Below are 25,492 nucleotides of genomic sequence, written 5' to 3'. Positions count from 1 at the left end.
CCTTATAACCTTCAACCCAGCCAGTCAAGTTTTTCAGGGACTCAGCTACATACGACACCCAAGTACCACCTTCCTTTTTCTTATACTCTCTAAACCTTTTTAAATATTGGGTCGGAGTCTTCCCAAACTTTAAAATGAGAGTCTGCTTCAACATTGCAAAATCAGCGCGCTCAGCCTTCGACATTTCCATAATGGCACTGCAACCAGAATGGGGCAGTCTGCTGAGTAACCATGCAATCTTATCCGCATTATCAACCTCTTGAACCTCGCATGCATACTCAAACGCATTTAACCAGTCCATAATGTCATTTCGTTCCTCATACACACTGAGCAGATCTTTTGGAAACCGTGGATGAGAGGAAGCCCCAGAACCATGTCCAGGACCCTTGGACCCATTTGCGAACTGAAGCTTGGCCAGTTCCAACTGGTGATCCCTGTCTTTTTGTTTTTCTGCCTGGTCGATTTTCAGTTTGGCTATGCTGAATTCAAGCTCCTGCTGCCTAAACCGCAGCTCTTGCTTCTTGAATTCAAGCATAGCCTCCCCATCAACACTGGCAGAGGAAACGTTAGACATTACATCCTCCCTGTCCTCGTGGTCGTGATGGATCAGTGCAGCGGCAGAACCGTCGGTTCTGCCAGTGAGAGCAGCCCCACCACCTTCTGCACTGTCCTCGGAAGTTATAGCGTCAAGCTGCGCTTCTTGCCACGCCACGATTCTCTGGATCATTTCCAATTTAGTGCCTTGAGAGGAAACCCCTCTCTCCGCACACATCTTCTTCAATGTTTCAGATTTCGAAGCATTTAAGGTTAATAAAGTATTCGTTTCCATACTGTCGATAGGACTATGGCCTTTTTAACGTTATATTCAATACTTTACTGCGTGTCCTGGTTGGAATAACCTGAAAACGCCTTAGCTCGTGCGCAACACTGGATACCTTCAGTCGTATCCCACTGCTGTACACCAATTTGTTAAGACGGATTTCTGAACTCTGTCCTGGTGGCGCAGAGGTTCAGAAGGCCAACCTAATTACTTGGAACAGGGTAACCTCTGGACAAGCCAGACCAATCAAGGTAGCGATCGCGGCGGTCAAGACTAGGTCTCAAGAGGGGTGAGGGTGACTGAAAGCCCGCAATGAGCACACAAAGCAAGAGCGCTTACAAACTACTCCAAACAGTTGTTTATATCAAAAATAGATACACATTTATTATAAGGCCTTGAAACTAATAACTACAGTAAAAGCAGCAATATACAACGATATTAAACCAACACATACACTATCCACCCAATATATATACAGAATACACAGTTTCACAGCATTAGCAGCACGAAATATGTTATCCACCTGCAGGGGAAGGAAAACAGGCAGTGCGAACCAATGCGTGTGATATGTCCGCCTTCTGAGGCCCCTAACTAGATGGTAGTCCAATCCCTACGAAGAGTGGAGCCTAGCGCTCAAAAGTACCTGCACACGCCGGTGCCAATGGGCAGAAGGTGAAGCTCTTCGGAGGACGTTGAACAGCTCTGTAGGGAGCTCTAATGAAGGAGAACACGGTCCGCGACTCTAGCGCAGCCTCCACTGTGAGGCAGAAGCAGGGCGCGAGTACGGACAAGGGGTGCTGTATTTACAGCGGGGAAAAGCAAGGGGCACTGCAGGAGGGCGACCAGATCCTAGCTAATCTACTCACCGGTCCCCGAAGCAAGCAGGCCCGAGCTTCTCCTCGATAGATACAGCTTCTGGCAGGTTCTGAAGAGCAGGGAACGTCTCGTCGTCGTGCAGAGTAAAAAGACGTCCCGATCGAAGAAACAAGCACAGTTTTGTCGCCACAGCAGGGCAACGGAACGGCCGGGTGTATTCAAGCCAAACGAGCACTGCTCACCTCTAGCTTAGGACTGCTAAGCAAACGAAGCGTGTGAGCATGCCCCGGACTCAGAATACCACCCAACCTGTCGGCGATTACAGAGCAGGCCTCCTTAGTAAGCTGGTCAGTCAACTGGATGGCCCAGAGACACTTCCGAAGGCTTACAGCAGGAGTTGATGAAGGTGCCGGGAATAGCTGGTCCTGCTATTCCAATAGGTCGAAGCGCCAGTACAGGCCTTCTTGTTCGATCTTAGGTGGAAAGGGCTTCACCGGACGACAGCAATGAGGAGCAGAAGTTCTTCAGGGGGTCACCAGCGATTCCTCGGTCCAGCCTCGTGTTCGCAGGATACTTGGCTCCTGTATCCCTGGGTTCGTAAGAACTCAGGAGATCGACATGGTAGTGGTGTTTCCAGCTCCCTCTTATCCACGGTTCCCTTCGCGCCAAAACGGAGGGGAGCCAATGGGAGATCCGCTCATCAACACACATACCATACGTGGACCAATCACGGACCACAGTGGTCCCAGGCATTCACACCACCCTAGACTCTCTGGCACCCAGGATGTGTATTGGGACCAGACAGCCCAGCCCACATCCTGGGGGCACTCAAACGACAGGTAGAAGCCCGCGAAAGCAACCGTGTTTCGCGGGAAACTACATGCCCAAATAAGGAAGGCCCCGGGTCGCCTGACCCGGGGGAAGGTAAAGGGAGCAAGACGGACAGTGGACGAGACAAAGGAGCCTCGTGGTCCGGCCATTTTGGGTAGCCGGGCCACCCTTTTGTGTTCGCGGCAAAAAGGTGCTCAGAACGGCAAAAGGAGCTCAAAATAAACCAAATGATCGCTGCCACCAGCCCAGTCCCTGAATGACTTGCACCGATCCAAAAACCATCCTATAAGAGTGTCTAGGGTCTGTAGAAGGCTAGAGACCCAAGAGAGCTGTAACTTAGCTTACAGTGCCCTCTTGTGTCGTGTTGCACTAAAATGGCGACACGATAAAAGAAACTACGGGAGACAGCGTTCCCCGGTACTGACTGTCTTAAGGGCATGTCAGTTTCCCCGTAAGAAAGGAGCGAAAGCCCAGAGAAGTGCGGCAGAAGGCTGTACTTCTCTGGCAAAGTCAACAACAAGGTTAAAAACAATAGCAAAAAGTTTAGGGGTTGCCACATGGAAGGAAAGTTCCCTACAATAACGAAATCTTTCCTAACACTGATTACTTGAAACTTATTGATAGAGGTGTGTTGTCGGGAAAACTATCAAATAAAGAAAGGCGGTGTCTTTGCCTCAGTGCTTGAGGGTTTGTCAAGTAGCCATAGTGGATGGACTCTTAAGTAGGGATGAAGTTTCACCGCTTTATTAGAAGAAGATACCCCATTCTACTGCTGAGTTTAAACCACTTTTAACTGTATCCAGGTCAAAAATCAATTTCTGCTCACATTTACGAAGTGCCAAATCTCTGTCTCCTCCTCTTTTTGAGATTTGGACCGTTTGGATGATAAACCAGAAGATTTCACATGGCTTGTGTTTCAACTGCAGGTAGTGGGCAACCAAAGGTTTATTTAGTGTTTCGTTCCTGATGTTTGTTCAGTGTTCCACCAATTCGTGCTTTTATATGTCTTTTGGTCTGGCTGATGTAGAAAAGTTGGCATGGGCACTGAATCGCATAAACAACCCATTGAGAGTTGCAGTTTGTAAATGATTTTAATTGTCAATCTCTTCCCTTTAAGTTGACGTTTTTCATATTTTTTGTTAGTGCACAGACAGAGCAATTGCCACATCTGAAGTGTCCAGTCACCGATGGGAGGTCCCAAAGTGTTCTGTAACTAGACATGAAGTTGATCTCCCTGTCAGAAATCACCTCTTTAGGGAAACTAACTCTGGTAAAAATTCCCAGGAGAGGCCTGCCAAACACTCTGCAGTTATGGTCCGAAGGGTATGACCTCGCGGTACCTAGTGCCATGATCTACCAGAACCAGGATGAAGCTGTGTCCACCTGATGTGTGAGGGTCCAAGAGTCTGGCAATGTCGATGCCTACACTCTCAAATGGGGTGCCAACCACTGGTAGAGGTTGCAGTGGGGCAATTACACTACCTCCAGTCTTGCCAGACACTTGACAAGTGGGGCAAGGTCTTGCAGTGGGCTTCCACTTTTACTCCCAACCTAGGCCAGTAGGTGCCAAGATGACGAGCTAAGGGCACCTCACTTTGTACACAACCAACTTCTTGAGTGTACCAGGTTCAGGCTCAGTGGTCTCACTGTAAAGTAGCACACCCTCCCAATAGATCTTAAAAGACCTAAGCACCTCACCTTGTGCTTGGGTCTGTGTCTGTCTCCTCAGCTCCTCAAGAGAGCAGCACTCTCTCTGACTCTTATAGAAATCTGCCCAAGAAGGCTAACCTTCAGCTAACAAGCACTGGAGGTCAGGGTGATCCTCTGGGGTGAGTACCTCTCCCTGAGGAGGGACCTCTTGCTGTTCTCCCTCAGGAGTTGAGTCTAGGGTCACCACTGGGCCTAGTCCCTCAGAAACTGGGTCCACAGTATGTGCTGGTGAAATAGCAGGTAGAGAAGGACCCCCCCTTCACAGAGGTGGCCTTCTTACTCTTACTCTTTGCCTTGGGTTTCCCCTTTGGCTTCGGTAACTGACTATCAGTCAGACCCTGCTTAGCTTGATACCTAGTGAGTGCAGCAGCCAGGGGTGGCCGCAACAGAAACCAACCCCAACTCAGGTCATTATCCAACAATACTTGGGCAGGCACATTATCCTGTACCAGGACAAGAAACTTTGCTGTCTTGCCATCAATCTGGATGGTGACTAGGGCTACAGGGGAAGGTTTTGGAGGCCCACCAGCTAACCAGGTAGTTCTCAGAGGAGCACCTACATAGTCCTCTGGCTTGAGCAGGGTCCTGTCCACCATTGTCATGCTAGCCCCAGTGTCTGAAACCAGTGGAAGGATGGCCATTACTGAGAACACTTCTCACAAATCTGCGGGTATTCAGAGGGATGGTAGCCAGTACTTCTGAGTACTGGTCCCAGGCACCAAGGGAAACTAAGGACATATCTGAAGGAGCACCAAAGGTGATTCATGGAGAGGACGGGGGGGACAGTGGCCTCCACTTGAAGCAAATGGCAAGGGTAGGTCAGGCTGACAGCCTGAACACGATGTGCCTTACTCTGATACTTGGGCTTACCCTTCTTGTGGTTCTGATGATCGACACACACCCAACAGGTGCCAGGAATGTGGGGAACTGAATTGAAACCACTCTGAGCCTTTTTTTGCAGCAAGCAAACCACTACTCTTGTTCCCACCCCCGTGTGAATGATCCCCACCAGAGTTGTGGACCTTAGAGGGAGAATATTTAGGTCTATTTGAATGTGGATGCTTTTTGCAGTCATCAGGTTTCTGAGAGGTCCCCTTTTCTTTGTTCTTGTCCTTCGAACTGGGATACCTAGGGGATACCCTGTGGGAGACCCGCATGTCAGTCAACTTGGCCAACTTAAAGGGGTCCAGGATATTCTGGTGAGAGAATTCAACAAAAGATTTCACTTTGTAACCAACAATCCACCCCATCATATTCATATGTTCAGCACTCACCCAATCAACCCAACACATATTCTCCTTCTTATTATAATCCCTGTGCCTCTTCCGGTACTAGGTAGGTGGCTTGCCAAATTTGGCAATCAAAGCAGTTTTCATACATTCATACTTGCCTCTTTCCCCCACACTCAATCTCAGAATGCAGTCATAACCAGCCTGAGGTACTCTGCTTAGCAAACACTTAGCCCAATCCTGTTGGCCAACATTATTGATCTCACAAGCCATTTCAAATGCTTCCAACCACTGGAGAATATCTGAACTCTCCACATACACCCCAACTAAATATTTAATGTTCTTTGTGGTATAAGACTCTCAACTGGCTTAGCTGAAGTCTCCACTTTAGCTCCAATTTCAAATGTTGACGTCTCAGGGCATCTCCATGAAGAGCAATACTGGGTTTTGGAATAGAAGTGGCAGGAGTGGTGCAATCCCATTGGTAGAACCTGTGATTTCATCTGGGGCAAGGTCCCATCAGAGCCCTCCCCACTTTCAACATGTGTGTCACACTCTGCTTGGAAATCCACACAAGCAGCTATACACTCTGCCCTAGACTTATCCTCAAAGTCTATTCCTCTCAAATCACAAGCACTCACAAAAACATCTTTTGAACATGATGCAATTAATCATTGTTATACATGTGAATTCAAAAAATATACTGCACCCTCAAGAAAGTAAATCTTTTTTAACATTAATCTAAATCTTTGTTACATCAAATTGTGAGGACACACCATGAAGTGTGACATAAGGTTGCCCCCTCCCAAAGTAATTAATATTCACACTCCTGAAAAGCAGCTAAAATGCCCCAGAACCCATCTGTAATGTTCACATGCATCAAATATCACAAATCAGCACATTCACAAGAGTATTGCACCCTCAAGATAGGTTACATCTTCTTTAACATGGTTAATGTTAATGGTTATGCCATCAAACCGTAAGTGCACTACATGATATCTGGAGTAACATTACACCCATCCAAAGGGTCAATAATATTTACAAAGTGAAAAAATAATTATATACCACGTAATGATCACAAATATCGGATGTCATGAAGGAATCCTCGAATATTAGCATCCATTAAAGAATGTTTGTCCAAGTCTCTAACTTTAACATAACATTACAATTCCAATGAAATTCCTTCTGACGCAAAAAGGTACAGATATCCCCACCTCACCTTGGGACTTTTACCACCTCTAGAATGACAACCTGCATCTGAGCAATTGAGTATTGATACTTTGCTAAATGCATTGTGACTAGTGACATTTTGTTTTGGGTACATAGGTTCTGTCCACCTTATTTGAGCCTTTTTCATGGTCATCCCTACATAGTAGAAGCCAAAGGGCACTGCAACCCATATAAAACATTGATTGTGTTGCACGTTGCTGAATGATACAACTGAACCTTTTTTCCACTGTAGGGGTGATTAATAACATTCCCCTTGATATCATTCCCACAATGCTGGTGATTTCTATACTGTGTTGTGCCTGTATGTTTAGATTGTGTAGCTCTATGAGTTACATAATCAGCTCTTACAAGATCATTTTTCAAAGACTGACTCTTAGAATATGCAAATGTTGAGAAAACAGGAAACAATTCTAACAATGTAGGGTCCAATTTCAGAATGTCCCAATGTTGTTTAATTATTCTTTTGATTTGCATACTCTGTGAAGAGTATGTGGTAACATATACCAATTCAGGTGCATCTCTGGATAGTTTAGACAATAATTACTCTGGTGACATTTGTTCTACTTTCCGTACAACTGTATCAATAGCGTGTCTATCTTAGTTCCTCTCTAAGAACTGCTGTTTCAATTCCTTTGATTTCTCCTGGTATTCTATATTATTTGTGATAATTCATCGAAATCTAAGAAATTGACTCAGGGGAATGTTTTCAATGGTCCTTCAGGGATGGAAACCAATGGCCATTAACATGCAGTTCCAATCATTAGGCTTAGAAAAAACTGTTGTAATGCGTATTTTATCTTTACTAGAAATGTCAATGTCAAGGAATTGGATAGACATGTGACTGAATTTTGAAGTGAACTTGATCCACAGATGCAGAAGATTTGTACATTGAAAAAAACGTTCAAACTCCTCAATTGTGCCTGCCCAAATTACAAAAGATATCATCAATTTATTGAAAAAAACACCTTAAGTGTTGCATCCATCTCCTGCAATTCAAAACATACTCATTTCTAAATGTTGCATGAATGCATTGGCATAGCTTTGGGACTCTGATTGATGTCCCCGAAATCTGAAGAAAGAATCTGTCCTCAAACCTCAAGAAGATGTTTTGCTAAATAATTTTTAGTAGTGACAACACAAACACCTCATCTGATGGACAATGTTCAGCGCTCAAATGTAACCATTTCTCAGATTCAAGTCTGGCTTCATGTGGAATGTTGGTATGCAAGCTGGTTACATCCATAGAGGTAAGGGTTTACCGGTACTGGTAAGGGCACCGGTACCAGTAAACCCTTACCGCCTTACTACGAGTTCCCTTTGCGGGACCCGACCTTAACGGCTGGTTTTACCAGCCGTTAAAGTAGGGTGCCGCAAAGGGACCTCTGTGCTAATTACAGTACCACAATTTGCGGTACCGTAATTAGCTCCTTCCCCATTCCCATTATGCCCTATGGTGGCAAAAATGGAAATGGGGAAGTGCCTTGGTGAATGGGGAATTACCGCCCCCTCTCACCTTGGAGTAAGGCGGTAATTCCGCCATCCACCAAGGCGGACACGGTAAAATACCAGCGGCAACCATGGCGCTAATAGCACCATGGTCACCGCCTACCGTGTAATGAGGCCCTATGTCTTTATTTTCCTCAAAAATCACAGAGGAAAGTTTCAGTAAAAAGTGCCCTATGGCATCATCTTGGATTAATGGTTGAAGTTTTGTATCCACATACTGTGCCAATAGTTCTAAAAGGTTGTTTGTTGCAGCAATTATTGGTCTCCATGGTGGTTGTCTTAAATCTGTGTGTACTTTATGTAGTATATAAAGTACCAGCATTGTTGGATGCAGTTTATTTAAAAATAGTCTTGTGTTATAGGAAATAAATGATGAGGTTTTTATCGATCAGACTTGTCTAGCTACCACATCAGGGGAGAAAAGAGGAAAGGAGGAGAAAGGGAGATGGGGAGTACCTGAGGGGGGTCAGCAAGCTGAGGGGGAGGGAGTAGAGAGTGGACAGGATGTCCTTGGTTTTAGAGATAAAGTGAGAGGCAAGGGCATTGCAAAGAACCTTAGTCTCTAAATATATTGTTAGATGTACTTGAATCAGTACTTGAATGCAATAGTTTGGGCCTTATAGGTGCTGAAAGTGCCATCTAATATCCCAAACGAAAATGATAGAACCATGGCAGACCTCAGTGGATGGATGTCATAAGAGCAGTAACGTAGTTAGATGTTAGTCAGTGTAATCATTTCACATCCCAGAAGACCATGCCCCTTGACCTTTATTTATTTATTGATTGATTTATTGAGCATTTGTTAGGCACCTGCCCAACAAAATAGTGTTTCAAGGTGCCACAAGACAAAAGTGGGGAGGGAACAAGGGGAGGAAAAATACAAAATGGCAAGAGACAGAAATATACAATTGTGGTCCTAATAGGGCTTGTGACATTCAGATGTGCAAGAGTTGTGAAGAGAAGGGCAGGAGAAGGGGGTTGGAGGGCGGGAGGGAGGAAGGTATGGGCAAGTGCTGATGAGAGCCCGGTAGGGAAGTGCCAATGGTGCCAAGGAAGGAAAATCTGGCTAAGTGCTCGGGCCGGGATCCCACAGGTGGGATGTACAGCCGCCCGGTATGGGGCCCACAAGGGCAGTGCTAAGGCAGGGTGGCTGTATAAACTGGGCAGGGACTTGGTACCTGTGAGATTCGTGAAGGTTCAGGCCGCCAGTCTCAGCGGCAGTGGGGATATTAGCAGGGAAGGGAAGGGGTAGAGAAAAGCAGAGTTTTGAGAAGTTTACGGAAACGTAAGGAGGTCCGGCTCAAGTCTGAGAGGGTGAGGGAGGCTGTTCCAAAGAGAGACTACAGCCGAATCCAGAGAACTGACCCCCACTCTCTGCTTGCCAAAGTGTTTGACAAGCAGAGAGTTGGAGTCGGAGGAGTGGAGGGCTTTAGCAGGGAGGTATTTGTGCAGAGAAAGTTGGAGATAGTGTGGTCCAAGGCTCCAGGAAACCTTGCGGGTGATGCAGCGGGTCTTGAATTTGACCCTTGTGGTCACCAGGAGCCAGTGGAGACATTTTAGGTCTGGAGAGATACAGTCCCTGGCCTTGAGGGCAAGGATAAGTCTTGCAGCCCAATTCTGGATTAGCTGAAGGGGGCGCAGGGAGGGAAGGGGGAGATTGAGGAAGAGGCTGTTGCAGTAGTCCAGTTTAGAGAGGACCAGTGCTCTGGAAATGTTGAGCTTCTGGGGAAAGGTGAGGAAAGGGAGAAGGCCTCTAAGTAGGTGAAGCTGGAAGTGGGCCTTCCTGCAAGGTCCAAGATGTGAGGGGTGAAGGATAGGGAGGAGTCGAAGATGAAGGTAGAGGGCCCAAGGAGGGCGCCCAGAGGGTAGGAGGGAAACAGGTTTCCCAATAAAAAGGATCTCTGTCTTACTGGCATTGAGGAAGAGGTTGTTAGCTGCATACAATGCCTGGATAGTGGTCAGACAGTCATGGATGAGGGAGGAGGAAGAGGAGGTGGTAGAGGGAAGATTGAAGGAGAGCTGTGTGTCATCAGTGTAACACTGGAAATGAGAAGAGAGGGAGGAAATCATCGGAGCAAGAGGGGCAATATATATACTGAAGAGCCATGGCAATAGGATAGGACCCCCAGGGACGCCACAGGTAGAGAGTCAACTGGTGGAGGAGTAAGGACCCAGCTGCAACTGGAAGGGGCGGTCAGTGTAGAAAGAGGTCAGCCAGTCCAGTGCCCGATCCATATTGCAGAGGGTATCACAGAGCCGTTTTATGAGGATAGCGTGTTTGACCATGTCAAAGGCAGAGGAGAGATCAAGGGGAATGAGAGCAGCAGCAGAGTTAGTGTCAAGGCTTGCGAGTATGTCTTCACGAGTGTTCAGGAGAGCAGTTTCCATGCCTCTGGAAGCCCAGAATCCGGATTGATGGATATGGTGGGGTCAAGGGCTTCTTAACCAGTGGAAGGACCCAGGCTTCCTTCAAGGAGGTTAGGTTGGCATGAAGATATGTTTCTTTAATACATATTTAATGTTTTTGAAATATACAGCAATGACCAATTAGAGTGCTGATGGTTCTCTCAGTGGTAGCTAATGTGTTTTTTTTGTGCATGTCTACATCACCCTGATACCCAAAATCGTACTTACTATCCCACTAAAACTCTGTTTGGGTTGAATGATTGCAGGGCGCCAGTACTCGCTCTTTCAATTGAGCGGTGTATGTGCTTTCCTTTTTGCTTTTTCGCTCTTCCAACAATTCCCTGCGTATTAAACCAGAGGTCTTTGAGACCCAGGGAAACAAATCTATTTTTAATGTGTTTGCACATTCCGTTCTGGGCTAGCAGATCAGACATCGCTTCTGTATATTTCGCCAGATGTGGTGAAGACCATAGACGGTACCCCAATATAGTACTGGCCTAAGTACAATACCATCTGCAATATGCTCATGGTCAGTTTCTATATACAAGATGATATTCAGGGCACTTTGGGGCAAATTCAGTGTTTTTTAAGAATTTGTTTTCAACGACTGCTAATCTTGTATTCGCAAAACCCCAAATTTCGTATCCATGGATTGCAGGTGCCTTCACCTGCATTTTAATGAAGTTAAGGGCTGGCAAAAGTGCATAATTTCCATGCACATAGGCAAATGTAATAATGTAATTCCTGTCCCTTTCCAATGTGAGAGTTGATTTTCCAACTTGATCTTGCAATTTCCCATTGCCCATGAACCTAATTCCCAGGCAATCATATCTGTTTACCTGTTCTATACTGTGTCCATCTAAAACCAGCAGAAGTCTGGAAGATTCTTTTATAAGGAGGATGAAAAACTAGTGATTTTGTTTTGTCGAAATTGATCGAGTGACTATTGTCCTTTCAGCTTTCCTTGAACATTGTCAACTGCTTATTCAATCCTACCAGGGTGAGTTTAGAATTGTATCGTCTGTGAAAGGTAGAAGTGCAATCTTATGTGATCCCAAGCTAAGGGATCTGAATGTATCATAGTAAGTATGTCGATAAGTTTTTATGAAAATACAGAATAGGGTTGGGGTAAGGACATTTCCTTGTCTCACATCCCTCTGGATTTTCAAAAGATGCAGGTGTATGCCCAGTCAGTTTCCAGCATGCCGTTACTGCGTTATTGCCCTAAAGATTCATAATTGCTCAAAGCAAATGTATTAGGATTTCTGCTTCTAATAAAGCTTCCCACAGCATAGGTCTAAGTACACCACCAAAAGCTGTTTTCAGATGTATGATGACAGCATACATATTTGTCTTCATTAAGATTGCTTACTTTTGCATTAGGAGGAAGATTCTAACCGATTGGTCAGGGGTGCTGAGGCTGAGCTGGAAGCCTGTGTGTAGATGGCTAATTGCTTGGTTCTTTATTGTCCAGTCGGAGAGGTGTGTCAACAGTGCCCTTGCATATAACTTGCCAGCCTAATCAAGCAGTAAGATTGGCCTGTAGTTAGCAGGATCCTCACAGCTGCCTTATTAATGCAAGGGTTCTATTTCCACAAACCCTCCAAGATGGTGGGACCACTCGCTAATTAGCAATCACATTGAAAAGGCAGAGGAAGAATGGGACCCAGATATCTAATTCTGACTTAATATGTCTATTGGTATTTTATTTGATATAGATCCAGGCGCCTTGCCGCACTTCTGAAGTTCTATGGCGTTTCAAACCTCACTCATTGTGAATCTCAATGCATGTAAGCTGTCATGAACCGTAGGACGCGTCCCTTTTGGACTTCCTGGTCCCTGACACATCGGGGCTTGCACTCTGTAGTACTTCCAACATGGCCGTCTAACACAGAACTCTGTCCACCAGCCTCCACGTCAGACGTAGCACGTTCTATAAAGAAGCCATGCCCCCGCGGCCCAGCGCGTCTCACCGCTACCGCTTGCAGTGGCTAGACGTGTACTCCGTAGTTCGCCTTGGCTGAATTCGTTTGTTTCCTGGTTCCTGGGCCCTAGTTTTCCTTCCTCTATCATTCCCTTCCTCTATATCTTATCTTGTATCCCGGACTTCAGTATACCCGTCTCCGAGTACACCATCCTTCACTTCCTGGATTTCCCAGACATTCTAAGCATTCCAGAATTCGGAACGCTGAACACACGCTGGAACCCGAAGACGCTCGCACAAGGTTGTACAAAACCCGAACTGTACGCAAGAAGACACCTTCAAAGAATTCCAGTAAACCACGAAGACAGGTGAGAAAGGGGGAAACCTGTGAGAGATTGAGACGCCAACTAACTGAAGTCGATACGGACATGGAGGCAGCTGTTCAAGACCTCATGCACGGCATGCAGGAATTAACGACTGAAGTGCAGAATCTGAAAGCCGAGAATGGCGCATTAAAACAATTAGTCTTGTCCCGTAATTCCGCTACCAAGGAAAGCGTATTGTTGGGCGGTGTAGTTGATAAATGCGACGGCTCTGCAAAAACCCTTCGCGGATTCCTTGACTCGTGTTTAGTCCACTTTCCTTTTAAGCCCTACTACTTTTCTACCCCCAGGGCTAAGGTGAGCTTTATGATTTTGCATCTTTCGGGGAATGCATTAACTTGGGCTACGCCTTTAGTCAATTCTGGAGATGCCCACCTGGATGACTGCGACGGATTCATACAGGCTCTAAAGTCCATGTTTGACCGCCCAGAACAGGTCTATAGTGCCCAGGAGTGCCTACTTGGTTTCCAACAAGGTTCCCAAGACATGCTTACGTACGTAAGACGCTTTAAGCAATTGGCTAAAGAAGCGGATTGGTCCTCAGAAGTCTGCTTTACTCTTTTTTGAAGAGGGCTAAATGAAGATATCAAGGACGAACTAGCCAGAGTGGCTCGCCCAGGTTCATTCCAGGCAGGGCAAGTAACATGTCGTCCGTGAAGGCCGCCACTTTGTGCTATCTACCCCCAAACAGTATTCCCTGTATTCCCTCCAACTCCCAAATCGCCTGCAGGAGGGGCTCTAAGTAGATTGCATAAAGCAGGGGCGATAAGGGCCTTTAAGGGCCAGAGTGATTCTCACCCCCAAGTACGTGATGCCCCCTGGTCGACAGGCGGAAGGCGTTGACTCCTTTAATTCCTCCCTCTCCTCCCTCGCCAACGTCAGGTCCATCAATTCGGACTTATGCATATTAATGCGTAATCCGGATGCTTCCCCAAAGTCTTCTAATAATAGCATGCATTGCCTACTGGACTCTATGGGGTTGGTCAGGGCAAGTAACATGTCATCCGCGAAGGCCGCCACTTTGTGCTGTCTACCCCCAAACAGTATTCCCTGTATTCCCTCCGACTCCCGAATCGCCTGCAGGAGGGTCTCCAAGTAGATTGCATAAAGCAGGGGCGATAAGGGACAGCCCTGTCTTGTACCTCTTTGGAGTTGGAACGATCTGGATAAAGTCCCGTTAACCACCACCCTCACTCGGGGACCCTCGTAATTCGCCTTGACCATCTGTAAATAGGTGCCTCCCAGCCCCATTTTTCCCATGGCCTTGAAGAGGAAGGACCATTCCACCCGGTCGAACGCTTTTTCAGCGTCTAAGGATAGAAGTGCTGCCGGGGTGCAAGTCTTTTCCGCCTTCTCCACTAGGTGGGCCACCCTTCTAATATTGTCCGCTGTCTGCCTCCCCTTCACAAATCCCTAACCCCTATATCTGAGTTTAATGCCGTGATTGTGTTTTTCGCAGTAGCTCCACGAAGGAGGCGAGCCAGCAAGGCGTCCGCCTTATTCCCTTTAGCATAAAATGTTTGCCTCACAAAAAGCAGGGCCCCCTCTGCTTTTTTAGTTCGTAGGACCCCCAACTGTCCCACCACCCTCCTGTAATCCTTCTGGTTGGGCCTAGTGGGAATCGCCGCCACCCTGCCCCTCGCCTCCTCGACCTCTGCCTCCAGCCGGGACTCCAGGGCCTGTAACTGCTTCTGTCTTTGTGCCTTGGCTGCTATAATTTCTCCCCTCATTGTGGCCTTAAATGCGTCCCAACTTATATCTTCTCCCATGTTCCCTCTATTGTTGCTATTAAAGAACTCTCTCTTCTTACCCTCAATCTCCTCTCTTATCAAAGGATCCCTCAGCAAGTATTCCGGGTATTTCCAACCACACAACCCCCCTCTCCTCTCTCCCAGTTCCAGCTGCATTGACAGTATTTTATGATCTGCTATCCCCATGGGCCCAACCACTATCTCTTTGACTTTGCCCACCAGAGTAGCCGAGACCCAGAAATAGTCAATTCTAAATTGCATCCCGGAAAGGAAGGTGTAGCCCTCCACGTCCCCTTTAAGTTCCCTGCAGACATCCCTCAACCCCATGCTCGCCACTTTGTCCCTCAGTTCCCCCGAAGCCACCGCCCTCCTCCCCGGCTCCTAATCAACCCGACCTGTCTTTAGCCTTGTCCCATGCTATATTTAGGTCACCCATTATGATTATCTGGCCCCTTGCCCAGTCACCTATTTTGCCCATGAGGTCGCGGAGGAAAGAGTCCTGCCCCGTGTTAGGCGCATAGATAACCCTGTTGTATACATCTCCTCTGCGATTTTGCCTCTTGCCATCACAAACCTACCCTCCTTGTCTCTTAGGGTATCCTCCAAGCGGAAGTTCACCGTGCCTCTGATGGCCAGCGCCACCCCCCCGACTTCGTGGGGCCAGACGCTTGAAACACCTGGTCGAACCCTCTTAACCTTAAGCGGCTCTGATCCTTATGAAGCAGGTGTGTTTCTTGTAGCCCCAGGAAGTCTGGTTTCCCCGCTTTGTAAATTGATCCAACTTTTTCCTTTTCAGCGGAGTGTTGAGGCCCCTAACATTATGCGTTACCCATTTGAATTGTGTGATTGGACACCTGCTCCTGCCTTTCTTGTCCCTCCAGAAACTCCCCACCTCCACTCGTTTGCACCGTGCCAATTACTCGGGTGCGTGAACCACTTTTAACTCGCCCCTCGAGCAGCACCTGAGGTTCCCCCTCAAACTCCCTTCCCCTCACCCCACTCCCAGCCCCTGACAACCTTAACACTAGGTCTTCCCATCTCCCTCCCTCCCACCCTAGGCTTCCTCGCTCTTAGTGATCCCATGATGTTTGCTCGTAGCTTCTTCTATCCTCCTTGTGATCAGAAACAGCCTATTTGTCCACCACCCCTTAAGACCATTCGGACACCAGGTCAGTTCTCCTCGCCCCTGGGCCTCTCATCTTCCGCTGGCTCTGTTTCCACTCCCTTCCCGGGGGGGGCCTCCGCTCTGTGGGTCTCCTCTTTTTACCCTCGCAGACCACTGACCATTCCCATGGCCTAGAGCGCACCCCACTTCCTGCCTCAGACGAGCCACTCGGGCCCGCCGCCCCCCGGCCCCTGTCCAGCTCTAGATCCAGATCAATTTGGAGTATGTCCGCTCCCTCTTGCAGCGTAGTTATCCGCTTCTGAGAACCGGCCCACTCGAACATGAGTCCAAAAGGGAAGGTCCACTTATACCTGATCCCCTTTTCTTTAGGTTTCGAGGTGAGTGGGCCCCATTGTCGTCTTTTGAGCAGGGTGCTGCTGGCGAGATCCTGGTACAGTTCAATACATTGGTCGTTAAAGGATATCGGCTCTTTTTGTCTAGCGGCCCTGAGAACTGCCTCTTTTTAAGCATCTCTTGTGAACGCAGCTAACACATCCCGCGGTCTGGACTTCGGGTTCCTGTTGAGGAATCCCACACTGTGGACCCTGTCCAAATCGATCCGATCAGGTGAGGGCTCGCCCAGTATCTCCGCATATATCCCCTGAACTGTCTCCTTCAGGTCCCTATCTTGCACCGACTCCGGCAGAAACTTCAATTTGATGTTGATCCTTCGAGACCTGTTTTCCATGTCTTCCATTCTGATTTCCAGACTCTGTGTTGCCGTGTCGAGCCTCTCGATTGCTTTGCTATTCTCCCTAATCTCTCTGCCTACCTCCTGCAGGCCTTTTTCAACTATGTCTGTTCTCTCCTCCAACTGACTCACTTCCTGCTTGATTTCCGCCATCGCCTGATTGATTTCCGACCTCATTAATTGAAATTGCCCTTGGAAGGTTTTCCCCAGAGATGTCTGAAGTGAGAGCAGCTCGAGATTTGCGTATTCACTTCCGAGGTCTCAGTGTGCTCCTGCCCCATACTTCCCCCCTGTGTGGCTCTGCGTTCCTCAGCTGCGTCTTTTCTTGCCCAAAGGGCTATAATGGGGTGGGGTATCCCCCTGGGACGATCCACTTTTATTCACCCTGCTTTTATGTTTAGTCACCATAGTTGTGGAATATGGGCAGGAAGGTACCCTCTGACCTTGTATGCGCCTCCCCAGGGAGCTGTTCTGGACCAGGCTTGATCCCAGTACCTTATATATGCCGTTCTTGATGTTACCTTTGGGCCTGGTGAAGGTGCGACCTCCAGGTCAGTAGGACTGCGCGGGCCAGTGCCAGTCTCACCTGCTGCTTGTAGCCGGGGGCAACAGGTGCCAGTCCGGGACGTGTCAGTGCCACGGCCTCTCAAATGGTGCAGCGGGGGAGAGGCCCTTCAAGCCCAGAGAAGGGCCTCCACCCCAAGACTCCACCAGGATGGGGGGGCCCCTCTCCAGGCGAACCTCGGGGCTAGTGCAACTCGGGCCCCGCCCTCCCCGCCGCTTACCATACTAGGTTGTTGGTGCCTGTTCGCTTCCTGGGCCTGCTCCCCTCTCCACAGGCCCCCGCCTGCGTCCCTCCAACCAGGAGCCGGCCGCTGCTACAGAAGGCTGTTCTACGCCCCCCGATCTGGGGCCGGCGCCCGCCCGATGCTCCGCTGCTGGGCGGCAACAAAACTCGAGGCCCTGTTGGCTAGTCCGACAGCCCCACCAAAGTGCTCCGAGGGCTGCCCCCCGCACCGGGGCTTGCTGCCGGGTCCCCTCCTCCTCCTGGCCGGGTTCGATCAAGGCAGCTCCCGGGGGGCGCCGGCGCCCGCAGGCAAGCCCACACGTTAGTCTGCGAGAGGGCTCAGAATATTGCCGGGACTGCGACCGCCCCCCGAAGCCGCCCAGCTCTTTCCCCTGCCTGGGGGGGAACAGGAACGGGACTCCGATCCCGTCCTGCCTTCAGCTGCCGGGCCTCCCCAGTCCAGCGTCCGGCGGCCCGAAGTGCCTCCTTCGCCCGCAGCCTCCAATGTGCGCCGAGTTACTATCCCCTTCTTCTGCTGGGCGCTCCATAGCCACGGCTGCTCCAAGGTGCGGGGAAGTGCTGACTGCTTTATTTCTCTGCTCCTCAACACATAAGGGGTGGTGGAACCGCTTAAATAAGTTGAAGGTTCAGGAGCGCCGTCGACACACGTCTACCTGGTGTCGGCGGCCATCTTGGAATCACGCAATGCACCATTTAACCAATACCTATCCCAGTGAGGCCACTTTATAACTTTGTTATGCCTTTTGCTGTTCCTTTGTCGCAGTAAGGCCAGTAGGCAACTCTTGGGTGAAACCTGTATTTGTAATCCAGAGAATTCGTTCAGTTTATGAACCACCTGATTCCAAAACACCCCAACTTTCTTGCAACTCCACCACATGTGTAGATAAGACCCAACCACCTCCTTATACCACCAGTAATCCAGCGATGCCCCCAGTGCAATTTTCTTCACCAAAACAGGGGTTATGTAAGCCCTCATTATACACTTATATTAGATCCACTGAAACCTGGAGCTTTTTGAGACCTTTTTTGCATGAAGTAACACTCTGACCCATTCACCATCCTCCCCTGCAATTCTTGACTATAATCTGCCTGGGCTTGATCAGAGGGTGCTAACGTTATCAGTATATACCCTCCTGGTGCTGAAGGTGTGGCAGCTGCCCCTCCTGGTCACTTCTTAGGGGAAGTTGGAATGCTCAGTGTCGCACAGCGGCATTTCTGCTGGGCTTTGCGGACAGGCTGACAGGCTGCAGAAACCACAAAATGGCCCTAATGGTGGACGGCTCCTGAGGGTGCACAACACTTTAAAGAGATTGGGAGGCCCTGCACCCCTAAGCATCAAATAAGGGGGGTGTCTACTTGCTTCAAGCCACGAACTGTTTTTCTGGAACATCTCAGGCATCTGACTTCTCTGCAACTGTCTGGATGCTAGGCCGCCTGTTGAGTTTTTTGTGTATTATGCAGTTTCTCAGTGCATGCTGCAGCTTTCTCCATCTCACTCTTTCCATCTCTTCTGCCCTCTCCCTCAATGGTGCTCTCCATCTCTACTATTTACTCTGACTGCTACTCTATCACCTTTCCTGCCTCTCTCTCGAAGCCTGGAAGGAAACATTTAAAAAAAGATCTCACGGTCTACAATCCAAGCCTGACCATTGCGCACACCTACGTAAATGCTTCTTCCACGCAGACTGTGATAGACATTCTCTTTGTCGCTCGATCTCCAGAACAACATGGTCTCTGTCCTCTCCCCTTACTCTTCGTCGCCCATCAATGGTGGTGCCAGATGGGAAGTCCTCTTGGCAGGCTTCTCATCTTCTAGGTGCATCATTAATGTCTATCAGAATGGCACTGTCATGGCCCAAGGCTCTTAGCCCAACCTCCTGCTTCTTGATAGGCGTCTTCCGTCTCTCATCAACTTCCTCCCCTCTCCTGCCACTCCTCTGTCTGCCACCCTACTTACCCCTTTTCCGCCACCGAGGGGCATGCCACTTCCCTGTACCCCTCCTCAGAAGACCTTCAAAAGGTGGCAACCAGCTTCACCTAGCTAGCATCAACACTCGCTCTGCTGTTAAACACTCCTCTGATATCTGGCTGCTTCTTCAAGAGTTTGACCTTGACATTCTCGCTCTCACTGAGACGTGGTTTACTGCCAGCACTGTCACTGCATTTGACACACTGTATCTCTGAGGGATACACGATCTTCTCTAAACCCTGGGCTAACCAGTCTAGAGGCGGAGTGGCCTTGATCTTCCCTGAATGGGTTCCCGCTACTATCATTCCCACTCAGATCTACTCGTCTGTAGGCTTGTTGTCTCTCCAACCCTCTCGTGGACTCTCACCACCATCTACAGGACCCCTGATCCGGTCTCTCTCTTCCTCTCGGAGTGGTCCAACCTCACTTCTTCTCTACTTGCCTCCACCTCCAAGATTCTCCTCCTCGTAGGCTTCAATATTCACCTGGAATCTCCTGATTCATCCACTGGGCTCTTCCGCAGCCTCTGTGACTTTCTTTCCCTCACCATTCATCCCTCTGGTCCGAGGCACTCAGCCGGACATACCTTGGATGCTCTCATCTCAGCAGACATCCCCATCTCCAACCCTCTCACTACACCTCTCTCCTGGTCTGACCATGCTCTCCTGTCCTCTCACCTGGATCTCTTAGGTCCCCCGCTAAACCCCTGCCTGCTCTGCCACTCTCCTTTTCTGTCATTCGACCAATGAAGTGAGTGTCAGTAGCTGTTTTTGCTGCCACTTTCATTCCCCCTCCCACTCCTGCCACTGACTCCCACTCTGACTCTGCCCTTGCTAATCTTCACCTCTCTATCACGAAGACCCTGGACATCCTCACCCCTGTCAAGATGAAGCGCAGGAAGCCTGCCTCCAAGCGCAACACCTGGTACGACTCCGAACTAGCAGCTCGGAAATGCAAGTGCATAGTTGCTGAGCAGAAGTGGGCACCTGGCTCGTCCTCTGGCAAACTGGCCTGCCGCCTTCTTCACAGGCATTAAAGATTCCATCTGCTCAAAGATGAGGGCCCATATCCAAGCCTGCATCTCTGGGGTCTCCAATAACACTGGCAAGCTGTTTAAAATCTGCAAGAAACTTGCCAACCCTACTGCAGTCTCCACTTCTCCCCTGCCATCCCTGACCCTCTTCACTTGCCTTCCGCTTCTTAACCAGAACTCAGGACATCCTGTCCTCACTCTCCTCTACCACCCTTCCTCCTCCCTGCCCAGCTCTCAGACCTCCCATGGCCCTACTACCCCTTCCCTTCTACTCTGCTCTTTCTATCCCATAGCACCAGATGAGGTCTCTAGACAAGTCATCTCTATGAAAGTCTCCTCCAAACAGGTGCTCCTATGCTCCTCCTCCAGAACTATCAAGGACAACATTGGCTCCCTTGTGCCAGCCTTGGCTGATTTCTCTAATCACTCCTTTGCCACTGGATCCTCCCCACTACCACTCAAGCACTCCCTTGTGCATCCACTCCTCAGAAAGCCCTCTGCCGACCCCTCCTGCCCGGCTAACTACTGCCCTATCTCCATTATCCCCTTCCTGGGCAAACTCCTGGAGAAGCTGGCCATCTCCCAACTGATCCAACACACTGAATCTGTTGGTTGTCTCCACAGCCACCAGTCTGCCTTCAGAGCAGCCAGAGGCACAGAAACTGCTCTACTGTACACCTGTGAAGACTTGCTCTCAAATCTCGATTCTAACTCTCCATCCGTTCTTATGCTTCTGGATCTTTCCTCTGCCTTTGACACGGTCAATCAGGCCACACTCACAAATCGGCTCTGTAACACCCTTGGCATCACAGGCCTAGCACTGGACTGGTTGACCTCTTTCCTCTCTGACCAATCTTCCCAAGTTCAACTGGCCCTTTTCTCTCCCCTATCATGGTCTCTCCACCTGCAGCATCCCTCAAGGCTCTATCCTCTCACAGTGGCATCTACCTTGCCCCTCTGGCCCACCTGATCTCCTCCTTCTCTCCTCACTTCCAGTGTTATGCAGACGACACGTAGCTCTACTTCAAGCTTCCCTTTACGTCCTCCTCTCTCATCCCTGACTGTCTTCCTGCTATTCATGCATGGTGTGCTGACAATGATTTCTGCCTTAATGCCAGTAAGACTGAGATCCTTCTCATTGGGACCCCAGCTCCCTCCTTCCCTGTGGCCGCCTTCTTTGGGTCCCCTAACCTCACCCTCTTGTGAGGCAAAAACCCTTGATGTCATCTTTGACTCCTCTCTCCTTCTCTCCTCACATGGGGGACCTTGCCAAGAAGGCCCACTATCAGCTGCACTTCCTCAGAAGCATTCTCATTTTTCTCACCTTCCCCCAGAAACTCAATGTCTGCAGAGCTCTGGTGCTCTCTAGGCTGGACTACTGCAAAAGCCTCTTCCTTAATTGACCTTTATCCTCCCTCTGCCCCTCCATCTAATTCAGAATAGGACTGCAAGACCAGTGACCACATCTCTCCAGCCCTAAAATCTCTCCACTGGCTCCCAGTTGCTGCTAGGATCAAGTTCAAGACCCTCTGCATCATCCATAAGTCTTTCTGGGGCCTGGGACCCCGCTACATTCAACTCTCTCTTCCTAAATACCTCCCTGCCATAGCACACTGCGGTCCTCTTGCTCAAACTCTCTGCAGATCAGATGCTTCTCTAAGAAGAGCGTGAGGAAAGATCTCTCTCCGCTGCAGGACCATCCCTCTGGAATAGTCTCCCTGCCCCTCTCTGGCTTGAACCAGACCTCCTTAAATTCCCGGAAGCTCCTCAAGACCTTCCTTTTCTCTTCTTCCTTCACTCTCCCACTCCCTTGTTAACACCCCCATCTGCTGCCGTGACTGGCAGCCTGGTTCCCTTTGAGTGTTCTTCAGGGCACCAGGCCCATTGTCCATTCCCTACCCTCGTAGCACTTAGCATGGGGACCCTCTCCACCTGCACCCTTGCATTAACTGGCACTTGCCCTCCTGGCCCCATTAGCACTTGCCTAGCCCATTTTGCCCTTTCCCCCCTTCTTCGCTCACCCCTCATTCACTTGCACTCTCTCCTCTTTACCTCCCTTCCCACCTGCACATCACATTGCCCAGACCGGCACTTTCCCACACCCTCTCCATTGCACTTCTTGTTACTGCACTTGCACTATCTGAATGTCAAAAAGGCCTAGTAGGACAGTTATTGTTATCTTTCTGCCTTGTTCCCCCCAGCCCTTTTTTGTCTTTTGGTGCCTTGAAACAGCATCTGTTAAGCAATAAAATAAATACAAATAAATAAAATTGTCCATTTACCAACATTTCCTTTGTGGGTGTCTAGGGCCCAAAAACACAAGGACCCCATTGCGCAATTCTGTAAGGTACTTTGCACAATGATAAAATGTTACCAAAAGTGGCAAAAAAGTCATAATTAGCGAAAGCCCAGGGGAGTGGAGCTAGAGACATTTTCCCTAACAAGGAAGAATGCTCGAGGACACAACGCAAGATCGACCGACTGATCTAATAAATATTGCAGGAAAAGAAGTGAGCCAAGGGGCCAGGAAACAAAAGGAGATATGAAGAAGAAGGAGAAAAGTATGTAGGAGAGCAACAGAGAGCGGAAAATGTGAACTGCCCAAAGGGGAAAGAGGAAGAGTGAGAAGAAAAGGCAGAGGGGCACCCAGAGGACGTTCGGAAGCAGCATTCTGCTTCGTCTCTGAGTTCTATGCTCTGAGGTAGCAGCTAAAGAAGGAAATCAGATCCTGTGCTGCACTGTGATGGCTGAAGAGATGAGACCAAGCCAAGGCGTGTCCAGGCCTGTGTGGAGGGATACTGAACCCCTCCCCCATGCTTTCCCTTAATGAAGGGCAATGACAGGAAGGCTACCAGCAGAGGAAGAGCACTGGTGAAAATGGAGTCACACTGCAGCACTCAAAAAGAGTGACTCTATGTCTGGCTGGACTGGCTCTTCACTCTGGGCATAATTTATACCGCGTTTAGAGTCTCTCACGCACATGCCTGCCCCTCAGCAGGATTAATGCAAGCTGACCTGATTATTTTCCTTTTAGAAAGCTTCCATACACTCGTCTGTCTTCGGTGACCCTGCTTGTGCAAAATGATGAGCTGGGTCCACATTGTGTATGTGAGTGCAGGTATTGTGCGTGCACTTAGCTGCAGTGGGTCTGCTTGGACAAAAAGAGCGAACCCACATGGTTTTGCAGACCGATTCTCTCTCGAGTTCAAAACCGGCCTATGCAATGGATGTTGCCTGCCCTGCTGTACTAAAGAGGTCTGATTCCAGGCCTGGCTGTCGCACCCTAGTAAGGTATGCTCATTGGCTGAAGCAGAGCAGGATGCTGAGTCACACATTGATACAGCCTATCAGTATCAAAGAAGGATGTGCCAGGCCTATGAATGGCTGTGCACAAGTAGATGAATGAATGGGGGACAGATGATGTGCCCTGAGCAAGGATTAGGAAACATGCGTGGCTTTTTAATCTAAAGTGCACGTGCGCCCGGCCACACATTTTACAGGGAACATTGTCACGGTATCCCCAAGCAGGTGCATAAACCAGTCCACAAGCTGCTGCAGGGTGGCTCCATAGTAATATAGCATAAAATTCAGAGCACCAATTCCTCCCTTCCGATAAGCTAATTGCAACATTGACCATGCTATTACCAGTCTTCCACCTCTCCAAATCAGCTTCCCCAGTATCATGTGGAGCTTACCAAAAAACTAATTTGGAATAAAGATTGGCATCACCTGAAAGACATATAGAAGCCTTGGAAAAGGTATCAGTTTTCCCAGCGTCACATGTCCCAACACCAACAGAGGAAACTTGGCCCAGAACTTAACAGATCTGTGAAACACAAGTAGAACATATTCCACGTTTCGTAGATACATCTCATTCTCAATTCACAGTAACCTCAATGTCCAAGTACCTGAACCCGTTTTTGGGGGTTTCCATACCCAAGTGAGTCGGGCTACCAACTATTGTCCCTGGGAGCGCGTACAGAGTAGACTTCGAATGATTAACAACTAGACTGGAGAGGGTCCGGACTCCCCAATCGATTCAAGTATGTGCTCCAAGTTCCCTACTGGGCCACACACAAAGCATACATCTGCATACAATGATATGCAGTTAACACATCTCCCCATGTGGAGCCCAGGGGCCTCATGCCTCCTCCGTATCACCCCTGCCAGAGGCTCCATGAGCGGAGCGAAGATCAGCTGTGACAGCGGGCAAGCTTGTTGAGTGCCCCCACCCACCCGCCAAGAGGTAGACACAACCTTGTTAACAGCTACTCTAGATGTAGATCCCTTATATTAGAGACGCATCCAGTTAATAAACCCAATTTTCCAGCCCCATCTTCTCAAGCACCTGCCATGGGAACTCCCATTCAACAGAGTCAAACGCTTTATAGGAGTCAAGGGTGACTACAGCAATCCTGTCCCTTTGATTTCTTTATCAATCTAATATTAAAAAAAAGCCTCCTCAGAGTATGCACAGTGCTTCTCCTGGGGATAAAACCAGCCTGATCCGGGTGAACCAGGTCCCCAATCACTAGCGTGAGTCACCCTGCCAGGATATTACATAGGATCTTGATATCCACATTAATCATAGAAAGAGGTTTATATGAGCCACATCCTTTGTGTCTCTGCCCGGTTTAGGCAGCGTCACCACTAGGGCCTACTGCATGGAGCACAGGAACCCTCCAGCACTCATCGCCTCCATGAATACCTCCAACAATTTGGGAGCAAGCAAATCTTTGTAAGCAATATATACCTCTGCGGGTAGATCATCTATCACTGGAGACTTGCCAAGTCCCAGATTGTCCATTGACCATTACCCATTCGACATCCTGCTGCACAACATGCGCACCAAGGGACCCACACTGTTCAGCCGATAAATATAGTGACATGATTAAAAAACACTACCTGGTGATATGCAACAAGGTCAGCCAACGTTGAATGCTGCATTTGATCTACTCCAAGGAAGCCATAGGCATTGTTGGAAGCATCTATCATGAAGTGCTTATGGCCTTCTCCTGAGGTGTACGAAAGAACATAGCCTTTGATTTTTTCGCTGACTCGAATTAGGAAGCTTCCAGTGTTTTGTGCGTTTAGAATCTCCTCTGCTTCTGCTCGGGATATTATACCTATTTAATCAAAAACAACAAGAGAAAGAGAGCAACTGTGAACAAGAACATTTGTAATGTAAAATGCTAATGATTGCATCTTTGTATACTGAAA

The 25,492-nt window shown here is 48.7% G+C and overlaps 1 protein-coding gene across 2 annotated transcripts in view; it reads right to left on the bottom strand.

Moving 5' to 3' along the window:
• The window catches only part of SH2D4A (SH2 domain containing 4A), a 575,867-nt gene that overhangs the window by 25,643 nt on the left and 524,732 nt on the right, over nucleotides 1-25,492 (bottom strand). For both annotated transcript variants that reach the window (XM_069626354.1, XM_069626355.1), the window contains one exon: nucleotides 25,178-25,398. In XM_069626354.1, coding sequence (XP_069482455.1) covers nucleotides 25,178-25,398 — 221 coding nt within the window. The remainder of the gene's footprint in view (nucleotides 1-25,177; nucleotides 25,399-25,492) is intronic.

This window comes from Ambystoma mexicanum, chromosome 6p (assembly GCF_040938575.1).
Source record: "Ambystoma mexicanum isolate Mex_15411 chromosome 6p, UKY_AmexF1_1, whole genome shotgun sequence".
Classification (NCBI taxonomy): domain Eukaryota; kingdom Metazoa; phylum Chordata; class Amphibia; order Caudata; family Ambystomatidae; genus Ambystoma; species Ambystoma mexicanum.
Note: the sequence above shows the minus strand (reverse complement) of the source record. Positions and strands in the feature narration are given on the sequence as shown.